General features: G+C 41.8%; 1 protein-coding gene across 3 annotated transcripts in view; it reads right to left on the bottom strand.

Moving 5' to 3' along the window:
* Nucleotides 1-24,357, bottom strand: part of LOC137503926 (tumor necrosis factor alpha-induced protein 3-like) — a 59,090-nt gene that overhangs the window by 12,426 nt on the left and 22,307 nt on the right. For 2 of the 3 annotated variants that reach the window (XM_068231661.1, XM_068231660.1), the window contains exons 2-6: nt 13,540-13,841; nt 9,988-10,178; nt 8,419-8,566; nt 5,546-5,716; nt 1,400-1,580 (exon numbers count right to left, since the gene is read on the bottom strand). In XM_068231661.1, coding sequence (XP_068087762.1) covers nt 1,400-1,580; nt 5,546-5,716; nt 8,419-8,566; nt 9,988-10,178; nt 13,540-13,837 — 989 coding nt within the window. In that variant the 5' untranslated portion in view covers nt 13,838-13,841. Of the gene's footprint in view, nt 1-1,399; nt 1,581-5,545; nt 5,717-8,418; nt 8,567-9,987; nt 10,179-13,539; nt 13,842-21,138; nt 21,215-24,357 lie in introns of those variants that run through there. The other variant, XM_068231662.1, reaches the window with a different exon arrangement.

Below are 24,357 nucleotides of genomic sequence, written 5' to 3'. Positions count from 1 at the left end.
CAAAAAAATCTAAAGTTCTAAAGACATAAGCTGCTGAAGTCAAAGACAACATGAAAGAAGACTTTCTTTGACTCTCCTGCTTCTTAGAAGACTGCTACAGACTTGGTAGACCGAAGGTGCAGCCTAAAGCCTGATCTTTACAGGTAAAGTTTAGAGATGGTCATGTAAATTATATGCAGCTTTAAATCGGATCAATTAAAATTGTCAGGAAGTTTTTCTGATTGTCCAATTTCAGGCTGCATATATTTTACATGAAATTTGATTTTTAGGCGAACTTATTTGCATATCATTGACCATCTTTAGTAAAGTTCTTATCTACCCACTTCATCACCAAGTAAAGCAAATGATATAATTACGCAGGTACCAAGTGCAAAATAAAACATAGCTGGAGAAGAGGACCATGGCCAGCCAAGAATGCCACACTGACTGCCTAACCTGACTGGTGGCCCAGTGAACATCTGCTTGGAGTGGGGACCTTGCTTGAAGTGCACTGTAGATACATTTAGAAAAGCTGCATTTATACTGTATGTTCATCAGCTGGCAAGGCGGTCATACTGTGACTTTACTAGGGGGACACAATGGTCCAAAGTATCCATACTGTTTAGCTCTTGTTAGTGTTAGATTTTGCTCTCCACTTATTGCTATTTTGCCATGAATTGTAGGCTTATTATTCATTCTTTAGTAAAGCTTGTAGAACTTGCTGACAGCTAAGATCTATGATCAGCTAACACATGTATGTATATGACCTGTATATTCCATCAGGACAAAGCACAAACAATAAAAAATACACAAGCATGTATACAACAGTAAAAACAGAAGAAGTTTGCTGTGTACAAGTGCATATTCTACCCTAAGGATAATAAGAAATGAACAAGAGGGACAAAAACGGAGGTACCTCTACGTATGTTCTCTAAATATCCACTCCACAAATGTCCACCTTTCTGGGTGGAGTTATTGGCTACTCCAGTATTAATTGTTAAAAGGTCAGCAGCATCAAAGCTAGTCTTAAAGTTCATCCAGCCTTTGTGGTCTACCCAGCCATGTCCCTATACTGGGGAGGACTTATATAGAGGCATACAAAATGTTCCTCCTCTGTATGTCTTTAATAAAAGATATGGATTAAAAAAACAACAACATGTCATTAGGGAGCTATGGAGGCTGACACTTATCTCCTATAATTACTTCTACCTGGCTGTAGTGCTGATCCTTCGAGTATTCTCCTGCCTGTAGCCAATATGCAGATTCCCTCCGCTGTATCCTAAGAAAATGACTTAAAAACCTTTGCATCCAGGAGACTCCTCTCTAGGTCTTTAATGCCATCTATATTTTAAATGGGCCCTTTAGAGGTGACTGGAGTAAAAATATTCTAGGAAGGGAACACATTATAATGGAAGCTCACCTGGCAGTGTTTATTACGTGAGTGGTGTCAGTCTCCCAGGACTGCACTGGTACCTGCAGGATATGCAAATACTCTTTAAGGAGCTTGTCTTTGGATTTCTCTTCAAGGTCTGTCAAAAAGTGCACTGTTATGTCTTCACATCTGCCTCTCTCGAAGAACGCAAGTGAAACTGCTCGAATTTCTATGGTAGAAATGAATAGAATAATCACTATCCAAAGATGAATACAGATTTGTATGTACTTTCATAAATCTAAGTTGTCCATATAAAAGCTGTTTTCTGTTTACTAGGCCCAATTCCTTACAAATGAAATAATGCAGTAGTACCAAATAAACACCGTCACTTATATATATGTTCAGAAGTTACATGAAAGCCACAGAAAATTCAGTCAGGGCCCTTTCACACCAGAGGGCTTTTTCGGCGTTTTAACGCCACGGCCGAAGTTGGCGTTTTCCTAGGTAAAAGAAAGTCCATAGACTTTCATTTTACCATTCACACTAAACGCTGCGTTTTGGAGTGTTGCGTTTCAACGCTCCCAGGCGCTTTTTCTGGGCCTACCGCGGCGTTTCTCATTACAATTGATTGTAATGTATAGGCGTTAAAACGCCTTGAAAACGCCTTGAAAAGGCCTGCAGCCAAAACGCAGCGTTTTAGCCTTTCACCGCTGCCTGTAGTGTGAAAGAGCCCTCATGCAGTGACCGCATATGTTTGTTTACAAAGTTACCATAAAACTGTCCCAGTTATGCTCTCTACATCTTTGATGCTCTGCTTCGTGCTGAATGTCTGTATCTTTCTGTCTATAACAGGGTGACCATACTCACGTGCAGTTATATCAGACCAGCAAGCTATCTCTGTGTGACTGCCATGTCTGACAAGTCCAGAAATACTGAAATCCTAAAGGAGAATTTCATATTTTTTTAATGTCATCTCTATTAAGCCTGGTACACACATGCAATTTTATGGAACTCCCTTTCACTCCCCCTCAGACTCGCTCCTTCCTTCAACGCCTTCAAGCAAGCCCTCAAAACACATTTCTTTAAAATGGCCTACCCCACATCTACCACACTCTAAAGGTGCATACACACATCAGACTATAGTCTTTGGAAAATGAAAGATCACAGACCAATCTTACCACCCTTCATGTAGTATGAGAGCCATACCTTCACAGTCTATTCTATGGAGCTGAACTCCCCATCAGAAAAAAATCTTTGCAAGATGCTGCACACAAACATGCTGCACACACTCAAAAGATCTGTTCCTGCCAAAAATCCGTTCCTGCAAATTGCAATGATAGTCTATGAGATCTGCAGATCATCATACACACATGATTTAACTGACATTCATCTGCAGATCAGATCCACCAGGATGGATTTTCAGATGTGCGGATGATTGCTTGATTTGCAGATGAACGTCAGTTAAATCACGTGTGTATGATGATCTGCAGATCTCATAGACTATCATTGCAATTTGCAGGAATGGATTTTTGGCAGGAACAGATCTTTTGCAGGTACTGATCTTTTGTGTCTGTACAGCATCTGTGTGTGCAGCATCTTGCAAAGATTTTTTTCTGATGTGGAGTTCAGCTCCATAGAAAAGACTGTGTAGAGCAGCGTTTTTCAACCAGTGTGGAACGTTGCCTGGTGTGCCGTGCTCTTATCCCCCCTCCCGCACGTCCCCGCGGCCGCCGCTGCTATTACCTTAGCAGCGGCCGCTCTCCCCTCTCCAGCGCCATGTATTTATTCTAGCAGCGTATCTCCGGCTGCTCTGTGTGATGCGCAGGAGGCAGGGCTCGGTTTCCATAGTAACGGCGATACATATCGCCGTTACAGGAAGCCGCTGCCCTGCCTCCTTCCGCATCACACAGAGCAGCCGGAGATACGCTGCTTGAAATATACACGCGCCAGAGAGGGGAGGGGCGGCAGCTAAGGTAATAACAGCGGCGGGGGGGAACTATCCTGGGGCACTATACTGGGGCACTATTCTGGGGCACTATACTAGCTATACTGGGGCACTATTCTGGCTATACTGGGGCACTATACTAGCTATACTGGGGGGCTATACTGGGGCACTATACTGGGGCACTATACTGGCTATACTGACTATACTGGGGCACTATTCTGGCTATACTGGTGCACTATACTAGCTATACTGGGGGGCTATACTGGGGCACTATACTGGCTATACTAACTATACTGGGGCACTATACTGGGGTACTATTCTGGCTATACTGGGGCACTATACTAGCTATACTGGGGGGCTATACTGGGGCACTATACTGGCTATACTGACTATACTGGGGCACTATACTGGGGCACTATACTGGGGCACTATACTGACTATCCTGGGGCACTATACTGGCTATACTGGGGCACTATACTGGGGCACTATACTGACTATCCTGGGGCACTATACTGGCTATACTGGGGCACTATACTGGGGCACTATACTGGCTATACTGGGGCACTATACTGGGGCACTATACTAGCTATACTGGGGCACTATTCTGGCTATACTGGGGCACTATACTAGCTATACTGGGGGGCTATACTGGGGCACTATACTGGCTATACTGACTATACTGGGACACTATTCTGGGGCACTATACTAGCTATACTGGGGCACTATTCTGGCTATACTGGGGCACTATACTGGCTATACTGGGGCACTATTCTGAGCCACTATACTAGCTATACTGGGGCACTATTCTGGCTATACTGGGGCACTACACTGGCTATACTGGGGCACTATACTAGCTATACTGGGGGGCTATACTGGAGCACTATACTGGCTATACTGGGGCACTATACTAGCTATACTGGGGCACTATTCTGGCTATACTGGGGCACTATACTAGCTACACTGAGGCAACTAAACTCCCTACACTGGGGCAACTATGCTAGCTATGCAGCCGCACCCCAGGCCCCCCCCCCCCCATAGCCTGCTGCGCACGGCACTGTCCACTAGGTCGCGCAAACAACCGGGGGCTGCATTACCCCCCCCCCCCCCCCCCCCCGTGCCGTTCCCCGGAGAAAAATTTGGTCAGACAGTGTTCCCCGGGCCGGAAAAGGTTGGGAACCACTAGTGTAGAGGATGGCTCTCATACTACATGAAGGGTGGTAAGATTGGTCTGTGATCTTTAATTTTCTAAAGACTATAGTCTGATGTGTGTATGAGCCTTCACTCTCTCAGTCAATCACCTTTTCCACAGTCCTACCTTATGTGCCCCTCCCCCACCCTTTAGATTGTAAGCCTTTGGCAGGGCCTCCCCCCTCCCTTAGTGTGTCCTTCTTAATTTTACTACCCCAGCAATGACACCCTTCTCATGGACTAACTTGGACTTGTTTTGCTGGGTCTCTGTAAAACGCATTTTATACCCTGATTGCATGTATAACCTTGTGCTATGTTGTATAACCGTTTGCTACCTCTCTGTCTGTCACCCCTTGTTGCAATGTATGTATCCCTATTTATTGTCCAGCGCTGCATAATATGTTGGCGCTTTATAAATACAATTAATAAAAATAATAATTAGCCAATTTTACCACTTCCATATAGTATACGTGCCTACACATTTTGAATTCTATGAACAGATTATGTAGGTAAATTCTCATATTACATTGGGGTGGAAAAATTGGCCATACAATCTTCGATTCTCAATGACAGTATGCTTCTTGGGTATGGTGGAAGAATGAGTTCCAGCTAATGTAGCCACGCCCTGTTCTGCTACTCAGTTACTCCAGAAAAGGCAGATCACCTTAAAAGAAGGAGGATGCCACATCCTCATTACCAAAATTAGGAAAAAGCTAATACATTTTTGCCTTCAGCAACTATAAAAGGGTCTAACTCCAAAATTTGACAAGGAATGTTTAGAATATTCATCCACCAATCCCCATATTGTATGAACAGTAATGGATACCAGCTGTAGTATTATATAATAAGATCTTCAGCAAACGCAATATGCATATCAGAAGCTCCTTTTCTCCTTGTATGTTTGTCATTTGCACTGTTTGTGTCTACTTTCTCTGTCTGTATAATTTAACACAATACTAAAAGATAGATGAAACTATTTCAGCCAAAAGGGCCAAGGCTGGGAACATGTGAGCAATAAACCATCAGTTCAACATCAGAATTCACACTGCTTTTATACGCACCTGGGCCAGAGTCTTTAATAGTGACAAGAGGAGCAAAGTGCTGGCTATCGTAGCCAAGAACAATGGGGAATTTATAGCATTCCTGTGCAGGCCAATGGAGAGGTAGGTAAATTCCACTAACATTAAGAGGAGAAAAGCTAGTGCCAGATTCCAAAGAACGGAATACGTTATCTGTGTAAAAAGAAGAAGACATTTTTTTTTATTTCTGCTCTGATTCCATTAACAAAGCTAACATCTCATTTTCCTTAAAGATGAGCTTTAAAGAGACTCACAGATGAGTCTCACTGCAGTTTTTTACTTACCCGGGGTTTCCTCCAGCCCCATAAGCATGGACGTGTCCCTCGCATTCTCCCGCAGTAAACCCCCGGTAAGCGGCTCAGTCGGACTCAGTCTGACTGAGTGACGTCAGCTGGGGCCTTCTGCGCTTGCGCAGGTCTGCCACTGACGTCACTGAGCCGCTTACCGGGGCTCAGCGCGGCTGAACAGGACATCGTAGGAGGACGGCAAGGGACACAGCCATGCTTATGAGGCTGGACCAAGCCCTGGGTAAGTAAAAAAACTGTAGTAAGACTCATCTCTGAGCCTCTTTAACCACTTAAGCCTAACTGGACGAGTATACACCTCCACTGTAGTTGTGGAGGGTGTACCACCAGTTTGTTACTAAATTAGGCACACGTGATATCATTTTAACCGAGACGAGTTGTAGAATACATTTTGGTGTGTTTTAAAAGCTTGGACCCATGACACATAAGAAAGAAGGTAGTTAGGGAAAAAACTCGATTAAACATAAAAAATAATTTTCAAACTTATCATCAAACTTGGGAAAGTATTAGTAAAACTACAAGAGACATATGTGGTAACATTTTAACAGTGATAAGTAGTATAATAGATTTTAGGGTGTTTAGGGTTAACGGCATTGGGTATCATTCATAAAGCATTTCCGCATGCGGAAATGCTTAACACCGGTGACTTTCCCGACCACTCAGCATAAGCCCCATTCATAAAGGCTCTTTCCGCATGAAAAGGTGACAGAGCGATACATTTCCGCCTTGTGCGGAGTTTTTTTAGATTAATCTAGAAAAAGTAACAAACACATCCATTCATAAAGATTAGAGCAAGCGGTATCCGGAAGGAAAATACCGCTTGCTCGACAGTAGCGATAGGCGGGCGGAATACATATAAATGAATGGGAGGGACCTCCCAAGCAGCATCAGACAGAGCAGCGCAGGGAGGGAATCGGGCAGCTTTTAAGTTTCCGCATGGCTTCCGCCACGCTGCCGCCAGCTTCCTCCAGAAAACCTCCGCACTTCTTCCGCAACAGGCAGACTTCTTTATGAATGGCCACCCAGAAGTCTTAATTACCGGTTGCGGAGAAGAACGGTGTTTTCCCGCACTACCGACAGCCTGTTTATGAATGATACCCTATGTCTTGTGTATTGGTTTTAGTAACAAACTGAATCAATAGCAATAACATTTTTGTATATTCTGTTCAAAAACCAAAACGTGTAAAATGAAAACAAACTGACAGAATATAAAAGAAAATAACTATATTGTTACCTTAGGAATTTGTTTTTTTAATATGTATGCCATGAGGGTATATTACTGTTATTTTTTTGCAAATAAAGCCTTGTAATCATCGATAGTGTACAATGAGAAAGAAAAAAAACAAAACACCTTTATTTCCAAATACAATATTGTTACCATATATTATGCTAGGAACATAATCTAAACATTGTAATAATCAGGATGGGTAGGCAAATATCTGTGGGTTTGACTTATAGTTAGCAATGTTTATTGTAAAGCTATAATGGATGTAAATGGAGAAATAGTGTGTTTTTTCCCAATTTTTTCCCTTTAAAATGCATAGAAAATAAGGAAATTACTAGACAAAAATCACTCACTAAAAGTCTCATTTAGGTGTGATAAGTAGTAGTAAAGCTATTGGCGAATTAATGGGAGCAGTGCTGATATGTGAAAATTGCTCTCGTCCTGAAGTGGTTAACCATGGATTGAACTACATCCCAATCAGCAGCTGATACCCCTTTTCCCACACAAAATGTTTACCTTTTCTCCAATAGAGCATCATGGGGGGGGGGGGGGGGGGAGGAGAATGGCTGATAACACTGTGGGAGGGGTTTCACCGCATTATGTCATGACCAAGGTCCTGACAATTTGCTGTCTGTGAACCTCATTGCATTGTGGGAAATAATGACCGTTTTAAGCAGACAGACAAGCAGTATCTCTCTCTGTGCATAGAACTCCCAGTAATTAACGTTCCGTACAGATCACCTGGCAGAACAAAAGAGGTCACCACCACCAGTGATACATTTCAGAATGTAAACCAGGGAGTGGAAAGATTTTACAACGGGCAAAAACTGATTAGATAATTTATAAGTGAATACTGTAAAAAAAAATAAAAAATTATTCATTGTTAATTTCACTACAGTTCCTCTTTAAGATATGAATAACAGAACAAAAAAAAAAATACACTGAAAGAAATGAAATCCCTTGATTATGCCTAGAACGTGTGATCTCTTGGCAATGAAAGGCTGTATACATGAATGTGTATGTAAGAATGACAGCTCCTTGTCCTTAGACATGGACTCATACTGTCACTGAAGTATGGTAGACCACTATGGGAAACCTACAATGTGCAGCCTTGCTTGAAATAAATGTGGCTGCTGTTCACATTATCTACCACCTAAATGCTATTCTTATTAACCTGTTTGTTTGCCCACATGTAAAGCCTAAACACACTAGGGTGATAAAGACAAGCCTCAAATCCATAGACAAACCACACTGGCTTACTCAAAAAAAGCATTTTCCCTTGTGCAAAGTAAAAACCACAACTTTTAAATGTTTTATATAATCACCTGAAAGGACAACGATTGGCCTTCGGAGGATGTTAACAAGGACAAATATGTGAATCTCTTCAAGGCAGTTATACTGCAGCCCATTCTGGCCCATTGAGGGTTCTGTAGATGCCATATTGACAAGATGTTCCCATTCTTCATCCCAATTCTACAGATGAAATCATCAATTTAGTAAGAAGAAAAAAACAAAAAACAACACTGCATTTTATGCTTCATGGATGTCCTAAAACAAAGCTTTACACGAAAAAACCAACACAACAGTGGACATGCTATACTTGAGTGAGCTATGAGCAGCTTCTAAATTTGTGTTTGATCCTATAAGCTTTCTATTGCAACTCAGAGGGCCAGTTTTAGTACTGCTGTGTTCAGTTGCAATGATTGAGGAAACAAGAAATTCCAATTGTGGATTTACAAGCAAAAAGAGCCTACAAGCATGGCCCGCAATTACGTAATTGCTACAAATCTTCTTGCTCCAAGTTGTTACCAAGCAATAGCATACCCCAATGGAGCACCTATAATGGGCTAAATGGGTACTTAAACTCAGGGGCATATCTAGAAATCAAGGGTCCCTTCGCAAATTTTGCTTGCCCCACCCTTACAAGAAATTGATAAAGTACCCCCCCCCCCCCAGTATAGGGAGCTAAAGATACCCCCTAGTATTAGGTAGCCCCTAGTATAGCTAGCTAGAGGTACGGCTGAGTACCCCAGCATCCGCAGCAGTCCCACTCACCACCTGCCAAGACCACTAGGCTCCCTTTGGCTACAAGCCAAGTATCTGCTATGACAATCCCTATGCCACTGCTTGAACTTATAGTGAATCCACGCTAGTAGAGTTCAATACATTTCCTGAATAGGAAATCAAAAAATGATGAAGTTTTCAAATTAAATTTAAAAGGTAAAATGTATGCCTTCAAGTACTCCTTTATAAAGTAATTGGCCTAACAGTGTGCTAATAAGAATTGGTACTCCACATATCCTTAGACATGGACAACCAACCTTCCACAACATCTAGAGCACAGGTGTTGATTTCCAGTCCTCGAAGGCCATATCAAGGCCAATGTTTAGGATGGGCAGAGGAATGAAAAAATGTTTTCTACTTGATGAACCACACCTTTTCCAATTCAGACCCTGTGCCAAAAATGTGAGGACATCGGCCCTTGAGGACAGGAGTTTGACATTTCTGGTCTAGAATGTGATCTACAACTCTAAACACACTGTATGTTTAGATTTGCCCTCAGGAAGTGGCATACTTACAATCCCAAAGCCAAGACCACACTGTCACCAGAAGGCAGATGTGGCAGGATGAGCCACGGCAGGTGCTGAAGTTTAATAAGATGCTGTGGAGCTTGTTACTTTTCTGATACTATATGGAGGCCTTTTGGAGAAAAGTTGTAGCAATGCACCTTCCATTTTGGATGACATTTATTTAAATTCTTTAACTTGCTTTTTAAATAGATGGGAGAAAACACTAAGTAAGTAAGTAAGTAAGTAAAACTACACTAAATTCTATGTGCTGCCAGTGTAACTGTCTACATATTTCAGCTGTTTGAGGTTTGGTTTGTTTCTTACCCGGGTATCATATTGCAGCCCCGTACTTATAAACTCTGTGGATTTAACACTTTCCAGCTGCCAGCGAAATTTAAAATTTCGAGTATCCGTTGTTCTTAGAACTTCATGTAAAGACTTTCTTAGCACTAAATCCGTGTCCTGGACACCCCACATATACATAGATGTTGCATGCATTAAGCAGTTTCCATCACCTGCAGGGAAATAAGAAAAGCTTTAGAGCAAAATACTGTAATATCTGAAAACAACATATTTAAAGTGAACCCGAGGTGAGAGTTATATGGAGGCTGCCATATTTATTTCCTTTTAAACAATACCAGTTGCCTGGCTATCCTGCTGATCCTCTGCCTCTAATACTTTCAGCCATAGACCCTGAACAAGCATGCTGCAGATGAGGTGTTTCTGACAATATTGTCAGAACTGACAACATTAGCTTCATGCTTGTTTCAGGTGTACTTCAGACACTACTGCAGCCGAGCAGAGCCGCCAGGCAACTGGTATTGTTTAAAGGAAACAAATATGGCAGCCTCCAGATTACTCTCACCTCAGGTTCACTTTAATTACAAAACACAGTGGTGCAGATTTATCAACACAGGTACAAATATAACTGGAGTAAGGTGGAATAAGTAACCACAGCAACCAGTGGAATTCTTTATTCAACAGCTGATCTTAAAAAGGCATGTACACATGTTCAGTAACTATTACCCTTGGGGATTGATGGTTGATCGTTGATCAATAGGGCAACTGTTTGGGAAATCAGTGCTGTATAGACCCGCTGTCTGGCTATAGCATAGCAGCGTGTATTGCTCCATAGAGAGGGGAGGAGGATTGATGGAGCAGCTCATGCGTACCAGCATCTGGCAGGATAGACCCGCTGTCTGGCTATAGCCTAGCAGTGTGTATTGCTCCATAGAGAGGGGGGGGGGGAGGAGTGATGGAGCAGCTCATGAGTACACAGCATCTAGCAGAATAGACTCCCTGTCTGGCTATAGCCAAGCAGCGTGTATTGTTCCACAGAGAGGGGAGGAGGAACGATGGAGCAGCTCATGAGTACGCAGCATCTGGCATGATACAGTCACTGTCTGGCTATAGCCAAGCAGCGTGTATTGCTCGATAGAGAGAAGAGGAGGAGTGATGGAGCAGCTCATGAGTACGCAGCATATGGCAAGATAGATTCGCTGTCTGGCGATAACCAAGCAGCATGTATTGCTTGATAAAGAGGGGAGGAGGAACGAAGGAGCAGCTCATTAGTACGTAGCATCTAGCAGGATAGACTCCCTGTCTGGCTATAGCCAAGCAGCGTGTATTGCGCGATAGAGAGGGGAGGAGAAACTATGGAGCAGTTCATGAGTACCCAGCATCTGACAGTAGGGCGGTGGAGTCGGATTTGGAGTCGGAATCGAGGAGTCAGAGTAATTTTGGGTACCTGGAGTCGGAGTCGTTGTTTTCATAAACTGAGGAGTCAGAGTTGGATGATTTTTGTACAAAATCCACAGCCCTGGTAAGTATTAGACTAAGGAGTCGGAGTCGAGGTTGGAGCCATTTTGGGTTCCCGGAGTCAGAGTTGGAGTCGATGGTTTCATAAACGGAGGAATTGGAGTTGGAAGATTTTTGTACCGACTCCACAGCCCTGTCTGGCAGGATAGGTAAGTATAGGCCATTTTTTTCACTAGGAAACATGATCACACAGCATGCGTTCATGTTTGCTTCTATGTCCACTACCATGATTTAATTGTGATCTGAGGAGTATATAGCACAATTGTGGTGCATTTGCGATTTCTGGTGGGAGTAAAAAAAAAAACTCAGCGGGTAAATAGTTTGAATTGCAGATTTTCCTGCACTACTGTAGAAGTGCAAACAGACCAAAAATGCAGCAGGCCGGCGATTGAAAATCAATAAAAAAAATCGAAATACAGCACTACAATTTGCATGTTGCAATTGGCACAACGGTGCTGTAGCAATCAGCAAAATGGGAGCGATATGATTTTTGGATCAAAATGAAAACCCAGTGGAAAAGTGCACAGCTGTACACATGATAGATCATCTAGATTTAGTACATTACATAACTGGTTGCTCTACCTCCAGTTTTCAGTGTATCTGTTTTGATAAACTACCCCAGTATTACATTATATAACCAATTTTGTGATTCACAGTTATCAAGAAGGTGATTGGAAATACTATACTGTAGAGTACAGTACATGACCAGAGGACTATCATTTTACTTTCACATTCCCTTATGCTGGGAATACATGATGAAGTTTTTTTGGCAGATACATGGATCGATATATGGTCGTTTTTCTGAATGATTTTCTCATAGACGTGAATGAAAATCGGTTGGAAAAACGATCGGCCAGTAAATCTGCCAAAAAAACTCATTGTGTATTCCCAGCATTAGGAGTGTTGCACATACAAGCAGTCACTGTAACCTGAAATATTCACTTCTTCACAAACAGTGCAGCTGCCTTTAGTCAAAGCAGAAGATGATAGTAACCTATAAAAAGAACAGTCTGCTGACGAGCAAAGCCCTTCTATTGTAGACTGCAGAACAAAGGTCAGACTTGTTGTTACTATGCGTTTCATGATAACAAAGAACAATTAACATAAAATTCCCTGTCATTTGGAATTTCCCAGAGTTCAGCTATGTGACTAGCAATATGCTGATGTCTATTGTATTTTTTTTTACAGTTCTTTCAACACAGAAGGAGCCAGGACTTTCCCAGAGGGCGGGACTACCTTGGCTGGAATGCATAGTCAAACAGGCAAGACCAATGTGTGCAGCCAATTGAAGCTGGAATTTTTTTTCTACAGCCGTGTTTGCTGAAGTTTCGATTTTCATATGACCAATCTTCTTCCTCATTTCTGTCATTCTGATATTCTAAGTCACATAGGTTAAAGCATTCACAAGGTTAGGTAGGAAAGGGCAGCCATAAATACAGCAATGTTTTTTTTTCCTTATGACCTAAGGCTAGGTTCACAGAGGGATGTATCCCGTATAAAGCAATGGAAGGAAAGAGTAGTACTGCACCTCAGAACAGCTCTTTGCCATGCACCCAGTCTGTCTAATAAATCACACCAAGTCAGCAGCCAATAAAAGTGTTCTTGGTTTAAGTGGTAATAGCTCCAGAACGGAAGCAGATGTCTGGGTTGTTAAAAAGTTGCATTGCTCCTTACAAGTGCGATGCAACACATACAGTAAAGCATACAGTACCACTAAATGTATGCTTCACTGCCACTGTAACCATGCACATTGTCTGGAAAACACATCATGCAGCACATCACTCCAAAGCTGCCTGCCACACGTATAATGACAATACGAATGCATTGCTATTTCTTTGACTGTTGCAATGCACCGCAACGGATGCAATGGGAATATACCTCACTCCAAAATGTCATATGACATGAATAACCATGAAAGTAAAATAGAAACATAAAAAAACCCCAAAAAGAATCAGGAAACTTTTCTTGAAACACTGTCTCATTCATTAGCAATACCATAACTATGAATGTAAAATATCATGCAGAAACTCATGCCAGTATATGTGATAGAGTACTCACCGTTTGTCCTCAAAGGGACAAGTTTCTTCAGCTCTCTGCAGGCATTTAATCGTTTGTGGCTTTCCAATGTAGCTTGCATGGATCTGTCAAACAGGCACTTCTGCAGAATCTCCCGGAATTTCGAGCAAAAGTGACAGATCATGAACAGTTCTATAGTGAATCGGTGCATTGATTTAAAGTGGTGGATGATTCCATTGCTGGGCTTAGCGATGTCCTGTGGGGTCTTTTCTCGGATTTTCACAGCCTTCAGCATGTTACTCATGTAGAGATCTTGAGGGAGGACCTGTAGATTGGCCATGTTTCTGTGGAGGAGAGAGTGTGCAGCATTCGTTAGCTGTCATATGTGCACTCACCACACACCTGGAGGCTGGAAGTGAAGCCTTTTACATGTACACACTTCAAAATTCCCCAGCAATTACAAAACAGCTAAGACAAGTTTCCGAGATTTCACATATGAAAAAAAAAGACAATTAGTCATATGGGTCTGATGTAATTCATGCTTTTTAGATAAGAAAAAAAAATATAAAGGGAAAGTACTATACAAATTATTCTCCTCTATTAAACCACCCAAAAACTGGTGACACTACATTGCAATAGGAAGTGCTAACTGCATGGCGGATGCCCATATTACCATCTAGAGGTGGTTTCCATAAAAGAGATAAGGAAACGCATTGATGAGAATAGAGAAAAGGGCAGCAAGGTGCTGCCCACAGCAACCAACTTTCAGTTATTTGGGGCTGGACACAAACTAAATATATACAAATAGGAAAATCAGGGTTTTTTTTTGTATGTGTGTGTAGTACGCATAAAGAACATTAGTAGCAATCTCATATTTTTATGTGTGTGTATATATATATATATATATATATATATATATATATATATATATATATATATATATATATATATATATACATATACAGTGGAGGAAATAATTATTTGACCCCTCACTGATTTTGTAAGTTTGTCCAATGACAAAGAAATGAAAAAAGTCTCAGAACAGTATCATTTCAATGGTAGGTTTATTTTAACAGTTGCAGATAGCACATCAAAAGGAAAATCGAAAAAATAACCTTAAAGAGACTCCGTAACAAAAATTGCATCCTGTTTTTTATCATTCTACAAGTTCCAAAAGCTATTCTAATGTGTTCTGGCTTACTGCAGCACTTTCTGCTATCACAGTCTCTGTAATAAATCAATGTATCTTTCCCTTGTCAGACTTGTCAGCCTGTGTCTGGAAGGCTGCCAAGTTCTTCAGTGTTGTGGTTCTGCTATGAATTTCCCCTTCCAGGCCCCTCTATGCACACTGCCTGTGTATTATTTAGATTAGAGCAGCTTCTCTCTTCTCTCTTATCTTTTACAAGCTAAATAAATCGTCCTCTGAGCTGGCTGGGCTTTCACATACTGAAGAATTACAGACAAGGGCAAAGCTGTTTGCAGGAGAAAAAAGAGCAGCCTGAAACTTCAGTGCATGAGAGATGCAGGGAGAAAGAAACACACAAATGATCTCTTGAGATTCAAAAGGAAGGCTGTATACAGCCTGCTTGTGTATGGTTGTATTTTCTATGTGTAGACATACAGTACATCAACCTACTTCCTGTTTTGGTGGCCATTTTGTTTGTTTATAAACAAACTTTTTAAAACTGTTTTTAACCACTTTTAATGCGGCGAGGAGCGGCGAAATTGTGACAGAGGGTAATTGGAGATGTCCCCTAACGCACTGGTATGTTTACTGTTGTGCGATTTTAACAATACAGATTCTCTTTAAATAAAAGATAGCAACTGATTTGCATTTCATTGAGTGAAATAAGTTTTTGAACCCTCTAACAATAAAAGACTTAATACTTAGTGGAAAAACCCTTGTTTGCAAGCACAGAGGTCAAACGTTTCTTGTAATTGATGACCAAGTTTGCACACATTTTAGGAGGAATGTTGGTCCACTCCTTTTTGCAGATCATCTCTAAATCCCTAAGGTTTCGAGGCTGTCTCTGTGCAACTCTGAGCTTGAGCTCCCTCCATATGTTTTCTATTGGATTAAGGTCCGGAGACTGACTAGGCCACTCCATGACCTTAATGTGCTTCTTCTTGAGCCACTCCTTTGTTGCCTTTGCTGTATGTTTTGGGTCATTGTCGTGCTGGAACACCCATCCACGACCCATTTTCAGTTCAGTTTTCAGTTTTATATATATATATATATATATATATATATATATATATATATATATATATATAGATAGATAGATAGATAGATAGATAGATAGATAGATAGATAGATATATATATATATTTTTTTTTTGGTACTTATCCGTTAGCCAGGTGCATCCGGCAGGTGGCGCCAAAACTCCACCAGAGTTACATCTTTCCCTACTATCCATGCCGGCCTGGAGGGGGAATAGTAATTAGCGCCACCTGCTGGATGCGCCCGGCTAACGGATAAGTACCATTTTTTTTTAATAACACAGGATCATACTGTCACAGTTGCAGTTTTAAAACCACACTGTCTTTTAGGCCTCTTTCACAGTGCTACGTTAAAGTCGCACGTTAGAAAATGTTTCATCGCAGACTAATGCATAGCAATACTAAGTCTGTGCGACATTCACAGTGCACATGTTGCGTTTGTGTGTAACGCGTAGCGTTATTAGAAAGTGCTGCATGCTGTGCGTTATACACGTTATTAGCTGCGTTGGACTGTTTGCACATGCTTAGTAATGACTTGGAAGCATACTTTTCATTAACCTCCTTAGCGGTAACCCCGTGTGTGACACGGGGTAAGCCGCCGGAGGGTGCCGCTCAGGCCCTGCTGGGCCGATTTACATAATTTTTTTTTTTTGCTGGACGCAGCTAGCACTTTGCTAGCTGCGCCAGCACCCCGATCGCCGCCGCCGCGCGCCCGATCGCCGCTATCCGGTGCGGCGCGCGCCCCCCCCGCAGACCCCTGCGCTGCCTGGCCAATCAGTGCCAGGCAGCGCCAAGGGGTGGATCGGGTCTCCCAATGACGTCCCGACGCCGCTGACGTCGGTGACGTCATTCCGCCCCGTCGCAATGGCGACGGGGGAAGCCCTCCAGGAAATCCCGTTCTTTGAACGGGATTTCCTGATTGCCTATCGCCGGAGGCGATCGGCGGGGCTGGGGGGATGCCGCTGAGCAGCGGCTATCATGTAGCGAGCCCTCGGCTCGCTACATGATTTTAAAAAAAAATAATTAAAAAAAAACTGCTGCGCTGCCCCCTGGCGGTATTTCTCATACCGCCAAGGGGGTTAAGCATTAAGTTGCGACTTTTTGGGGGCGTTGCGTTGTGATATGCGTTGCGACTTTAACGTCGCATCAAACCGCTACGTCCTACTGTGAAAGAGGCCTTAAGCTATGAAACAAAGCAGAAATAATCACTCTTTGAACTGTCCTGCAATAGCACCTTATCTCAAGCTGTCTCACACTGTTTCTTGTATTCTGCCCGAGTGGGTTGAATAGCTCAGATAATCTCTTTTGCATAGATAACAACGCATTTCTGTTTGTTTTTTTACCTCTTCCTGTACTGGAAAACAAAATGAGACTTTTTTCTTTGCTACTAATGTTCTATTTCTTAGCTGTAGTACACATAGAATTTGTCTTGTAAAAGTGTATTTTCGCTCCAAGTTTGCGTTAAAATAACTCAGCACTCACTCTCACCATTACCACATGCACATTATGGGCTCTATTCACAAAGCTTCTCATAAATGACTTATTTATCACCTAATTGATAAAAATAACCTTTCAGCACATTTTCAAGCAAAATAATCACTGAGGCTAATGCACACCGAGCGGTTTTGGTAGCGTTTTTAGAACCGCTGGCGGATGTGGAAACGCTTGGGTAATGTATTTCAATGGGCTGGTGCACACCAGAGCGGTAGGCGTTTTGCAGAAACGCATACTCCTGGGCTGCAGCATTTTTTGGATTTCTAAGGCGTTTCTGCCTCCAATGTTAAGTATAGGAAAAACGCAAAACGCTTGATAAAACGCCAGATCAGAGCGGTTTTCCAGGCGTTTTTGTTACAGTAGCTGTTCAGTAACAGCTTTACTGTAACGATATCTGTAAACTGCTACACAAAAAACCGCTACACAAAACCGTAAACCGCTAGCAAAACGCTTCATAATAATAAGAAACTCTTCAAAAACCTCTAGCGTTTTGCGGATCTGCTAGCGGTTTTTGGTGTGCACTGGGCCTTAAAGTAAGTTGTTCCTGATTAACTTTATTTCAGCATTACTTTTCTTACCTTAAAGAGAATCTGAAGCGAGTATAAAACTCGCTTCTTCTCTTATATTCAGCAGGGGCATGTGTGCCCCTGCTAAACCGCTGCTATCGCGCCGCAAAACGGGGGTCCCTTACCCCCCAAATCCCCTCCGTCCTCGCCGGGGATCTCTTCCGCATTGGGGCAGGGCTAACCGCCGCAGCCCTGCCTCACGCGCATCTGTCAGCACGTATCTCCGCCTCTCCCCTGCCCCTCTCAGTCTTCCTTCACTGAGAGGGGCGGGGGAGAGGCGGCGATTCGCCGCTGATAGACGCACTGTGAGGCAGGGCTGCAGCCGTTAGCCCTGCCTCTAGGAGCAGCAAAATCTACGACCAAGTTGGTCGTAGATTTTGCAGGGGGGGGAATTGGGGGGTAAGGGACCCCTGTTGTGCGGCGGGATAGCGGCAGTTTAGCAGGGGCAAACATGCCCCTGCTGAATATAAGAGAAGAAGTGAGTTTTTTTACTCGCTTCAGTGTCTCTTTAACTATATTATATTTTTGCTCTTTGGGAGTTCAAAATGTAACATAGATAAGGTGAAAACAGAGGAAAACAGGTTAAAAAGCTTTGTGAATCATACTGTAATCAAATTTGACATGCTTTATACAGAAGTCCTGTGATTTGGACCCTTGTTGGAAGTACATAATCAGCCTTCTCGAGAAAGAATGGCCTGCAAATTGACATAAAGTAAATCTAAACAGGATCAAAATCATGCCTATGGAATAGATAGGACTTTCCACTCACTTTCATGTGAATTCACTATTTAAATGATGACCAGTTTGAATTAACATACAATTAAGTGAACTAACATTACAATTAATTACAAAACCCTTGCCTAAAGTAAGAACTCTGTGCTTAATATAGTTCAGAAGGATTACTTGAAAATCACATGTCTGTCATCAGCTGTAATAAACACTATCCACAATACACTGATATCAGTACATGAGTCATATGCCAAATGGAACACATTACATCAACAGAATACTGTACAGTGCATATCTGTACAATCAAGTGATTAACTCAGAAATGCAACAAAAACTGAAATCATATCTATACAGATACTGTACTAAACTTTACAAACCTATATACATTCCAGAAATGCAGCATCACACCAAAACAAACAATTCCTTTTAAGGTGCCACTGCCCATACATCTAGCAATGTTGCTGTACGAACGATTATTCCATTCAATCATTTTATCGAGTCGAGAGAGAATAGAGTGTGTTCCAGTATGCCCAATCTATGAAAAGTGGACGATATCATGTCGAATCGAGTTTCCAGTTCCAGTTTAGTTGATCGAGCAGGATGCAAGATATTGGTCGATCACACAGGATTCAGCTGCTGCTACATTTGATTGACTCCCAATTGATTCTTGCATTCAGAGCCTGGAGACACAACATTGGTCAGATAGGATATTAATTGTACTTTGTGTGTCACTAGTTAATCGACTTTCGATCAACCATACTGAAGTCGATTCCCCAATAAAGTTGATTGCTTTGTCGATTGAATCAGAATCGCTAGATGTATGGTTACCTTTACTTTTGTCCTATCCAAAATGAGGCGGTAGTCACTATGAGGTGTGTAGAGGGTCTCGCAGCTATGCACATCTGGAGGCAAAGTAAAAGGTACCTTCATACACTAACCATTTTGCCCTTTTCAGAATGCACTGAAGAAATCACATTTCCAGACCTCCAAAAAACGTAACTTGCATAATCAATCATCAGGCTTGCTTTGCATTCTGTATGTTCCAAACCAAATCAACTGCAGCATCTCCTAGGGGTACTTCAGCTAGGTTTATGGGGCACTTGGAATTTGTCACAGTCAACCTATTAAAATGACTTTTGGAATAAAAACATAGCTAAATCCCAGATTAAATAGCAGTGTCCTCCCCAGAATTTTTTTCCAGCCGTCTTTCATGAAGAAGTAGGTGGAGTGAGACAGGGAGATTTGGTGGTGAGGAAAGCTAAATGTACACTACTGTTACCATTTCACATGGGGTGATTGTTGCATGGAATATGGGGGTTATTTACTGCAGTGTTCCATATGGCGGTGTTTGTTGCATTTCATATTGGGTGTTATTGTAGCGTTCCATAGGGGTATTATTGTTGCATTTCATATTGGGGGTTATTGTACCGTTCCATAGGGGTATTATTGTTGCATTTCATATTGGGGGTTATTGTAGCGTTCCATAGGGGTATTATTGTTGCATTTCATATTGGAGGTTATTGTAGTGTTCCATAGAGGTATTATTGTTGCATTTCATATTGGGGGTTATTGTAGTGTTCCATAGAGGTATTATTGTTGCATTTCATATTGGGTGTTATTGTAGCATTCCATAGGGGTATTATTGTTGCATTTCATATTGGGGGTTATTGTAGCGTTCATTAGGGGTATTATTGTTGCATTTCATATTGGGTGTTATTGTAGCGTTCCATAGGGGTATTATTGTTGCATTTCATATTGGGGGTTATTGTAGTGTTCCATAGAGGTATTATTGTTGCATTTCATATTGGGGGTTATTGTAGTGTTCCATAGAGGTATTATTGTTGCATTTCATATTGGGTGTTATTGTAGCGTTCCATAGGGGTATTATTGTTGCATTTCATATTGGGGGTTATTGTAGTGTTCCATAGAGGTATTATTGTTGCATTTCATATTGGGGGTTATTGTAGTGTTCCATAGAGGTATTATTGTTGCATTTCATATTGGGTGTTATTGTAGCGTTCCATAGGGGTATTATTGTTGCATTTCATATTGGGGGTTATTGTAGTGTTCCATAGGGGTATTATTGTTGCATTTCATATTGGGGGTTATTGTAGTGTTCCATAGAGGTATTATTGTTGCATTTCATATTGGGGGTTATTGTAGTGTTCCATAGAGGTATTATTGTTGCATTTCATATTGGGTGTTATTGTAGCGTTCCATAGGGGTATTATTGTTGCATTTCATATTGGGGGTTATTTTAGTGTTCCATAGGGGTATTATTGTTGCATTTCATATAGGGGGTCATAGTAGTGTTCCATAGGGGTATTATTTTTGCGTTTCATATTGGGGGTATTGTTGCATGTTATATGGGTGTTATTGCAGCATTATCTATGGTGGAGATTGTTGCATTTTATATTGTGGGTTATTGTAGCATTCCATAGGGGTATTGTTGCATTTCATATGAGAATGCTTGTTGCATTCCATACGGGCATTATTGCAACATCTGTTACATGATTTCATAAAGGGGGGTGATTCTTGCACTTCATACGTGTTATTGCTGCTAAGTAGGGAGGGGGTCGAGGGGTACTGCAGATACTGTCCACACTACTCATTTCAAGCCATGTGCACATACCTTGTAGTCTCTACACAGTCTCTAGACTCTAGTGTTGCCTCTATATTTACTTTGAGCAGTGGGTCGCTTTGCACAGACTTTTGAGAGATTTCAGCAGTAAAACGAGGTATCTGGCAGAGTAAAGGTGGGTACACACGTCAGATAAAAGTCTTTGGAAAATGAAAGATCACAGACCAATTTTACCCCCTTCCATGTAGTATGAGAGCCATACTCTACACAGTCTATTCTATGGAGCTGAACTCCCCATTAGATAAAAATCTTTGCAAGATGCTGCACACAAAGATGCTGTACACATGCAACAGATCAGTATCTGCAAAAGATCAGTTCCTGCAAAAGATCCGTTCCTGCAAAATGCATTCAAAGTCTATAAGATATGCAGATCTCATACACACCTTGTTTAACGGACAATTATCTGCAGATCAGATCCACCAGGTTGGATCTTCAGATCTGTAGATAATTGTCTGATCTGCAGATGATGGTCCATTAACCAGTTCACCCCCAAGGGTTTTTACTCTAACGGACCAGAGCAATTTTCACTTGTCAGTGCTCCTCCCGTTTATTCCCTAATAACTTTATTACTACTTATCACAAGAAAATGATCTATACCTCGTTTTTTTTCACCACCAATTAGGCTTTCTGTGGGTAGTACATTTTGCTAAGAATTTTTTTATTCTAAATGCATTTTAATGAGAAAAAAACAAAAAAAAATAGAAAAAAAAATCATTATTTCTCAGTTTTCAGCCATTATAGTTTTAAAATTAAACATTCTCCTGTGGATAAAACAAACACATTGTATTTGCCCAGTTGTCCCGATTATTAAACCATTTAAATTATGTCCCTATCACAATGTATGGCAACAGTATATTATTTTGAAATATAGGTGTTATTTTTCTGTTCTGTTTTTTTTTGTTCTGGCCATAATTACAAGCCTCAATGTAATAAATTAAAATTAATTTTCCCCCATAAAATATAGATTAAAAAAAGCTGAGTCCCTAAGGCAAGTATTTATTTATTTATTTTAAGCTGATTTTTTTTTACAAGTGTTTTCTTTTGGAGGGGGAGTGTTGGAAGTGGAATTTTATTAATTTTATTACTCATGTGTATGTACTTGTAAATGTATGTATTTTGTACGTGTCATATACTTTTTGGCCACAAGATGGCGCTAGTGAACACTCGTTATAGTAAGTGTTAATTTTTTTTTTTTTTACACTTTATTTAATTGTTACATTTCCTGTTTTTGTGAATGGACGTAGCCGCTGTTCGCGGTCACGTCCATTCACTCCAGGCACTGCGATTGGGTAGAGGACCGTTTGGTCCTCTTCCCCAATCCCTCAGCACGGGATCCTGACGGAAACGGCGGCCATAGCAGCGCGCACACGGCGGTAGCAGCGGCGGGAACGCGCGACTTATTAATACGTCATGTTGCCGTTAATAGGGTAAAGCATGACGTATTAATGCGTTAGGATGCCACTAAATGGTTAAACAAGGTGTGTATGGGATCTGCAGATATCATAGACTTTGAATGCATTTTGCAGGAACAGATCTTTTGCAGATACTGATCTGTTGCATGTGTACAGCATCTTTGTGTGCAGGATCTTGCAAAGATTTTTATCTCATGGGGAGTTCAGCTCCATAGAATAGACTGTGTAGAGTATGGCTCTCATACTACATGGAAGGGGGTAAAATTGGTCTGTGATCTTTCATTTTCCAAAGACTTTTATCTGACGTGTGTACCCACCTTTAGGCCACATACACACATCAGACCATAGTCTTTTGAAAATGAAAGATCACAGACCAATTTTACCCCCTTCCATGTAGTATGAGAGCCATACCTTCACAGTCTATTCTATGGAGCTGAACTCCCCTTCAGAAAAAAAACTTTGCAGGATGCTGCACACACAGATGCTGTAGACATTCAAAAGATCAGTATCTGCAAAAGATCTGTTCCTGCAAGAGATCCGTTCCTGCAAAATGCATTGATAGTCTATGAGATCTGCAGATCATCATACACACCTTGTTTGAGGGCTCGTTTCCACTATCGCGAATCTGCATGCGTCCAACGCATGCAGATTCGCACATGTAATGCAAGTGAATGGACCTGTTTGCACTGTAGCGTTTGCGTGGTGCGTTTTTATGAGCGGTGAAAAAACGCACAAAAGAGCCAACGAATTCGCCTGCTAGTGGAATGTATGCGAATCGCAGCTAATGTATTTAATAGGGAAATCGCATGCGTTTTTTTACGCGTTATTTTACGCGATTACGCATGCGATTCCGCATAGGACCCAATGTAAATTAACACAGGCAGTGACATGGTTAAAAACGCACATAGCCTAACCTATGCGAAATCGCATGCATAATCGCGTAAAATAACGCGTAAAAAACCGCACCTGCATGCGATTTCTTCTGCGGTGGAATCCAGGCGATTCCGCACCGCTACAGTGGAAACGAGCCCTAACTGACATTCATCTGCAGATCAGATCCACCAGGATGGATTTTCAGATCTGCAGATGATTGTCTGATCTGCAGATGAATGTCAGTTAAACAAGGTGTGTATGATGATCTGCAGATCTCATAGACTATGAATGCAATTTGCAGGAACAGATCTTTGGCAGGAACAGATCTTTTGCAGATACTGATCTTTTGTGTCTGTACAGCATCTGTGTGTGCAGCATCTTGCAAAGATTTTTTTCTGATGGGGAGTTCAGCTCCATAGAAAAGAGTGTGAAGGTATGGCTCTCATACTACATGGAAGGGGGTAAGATTGGTCTGTGATCTTTCATTTTCCAAAGACTATAGTCTGATGTGTGTATGAGGCCTAAGATGGCTTGCTTACACACTGCTCAAACCCTGGTTCGTGGCCATAGATAGCCCCGCCACTTACTTCACCCAGCCAATAGGTTCTCACAGCGCCGTCATCGCAAATACAGCGCACACAGGAGTGGTCCTGCAGTGCAGAGGACAGCCCCGACTTCTATCTCTGTGTCAATGATTGCTGGCATCAATGAGATTCCTGTGTCATTGTATCTTCCAGAGTAAAGCTACATACACACGGGGGACAATTGTCCCCCGTTGCATGCATACACGCGACCAGGGAGCAAAAGTTCCCTGCCGGCGACAGCTGTCCACACGGCTCGCCAGAAAGGCAGAGACGCGGCGGAAGCTGTTTGTGAATGGAGCATCCCCCGGCCGGAAGCGCCATTCACTTGCGCAGGTCTCCTG

Source organism: Hyperolius riggenbachi, chromosome 4 (assembly GCF_040937935.1).
Source record: "Hyperolius riggenbachi isolate aHypRig1 chromosome 4, aHypRig1.pri, whole genome shotgun sequence".
NCBI lineage: Eukaryota > Metazoa > Chordata > Amphibia > Anura > Hyperoliidae > Hyperolius > Hyperolius riggenbachi.
Note: the sequence above shows the minus strand (reverse complement) of the source record. Positions and strands in the feature narration are given on the sequence as shown.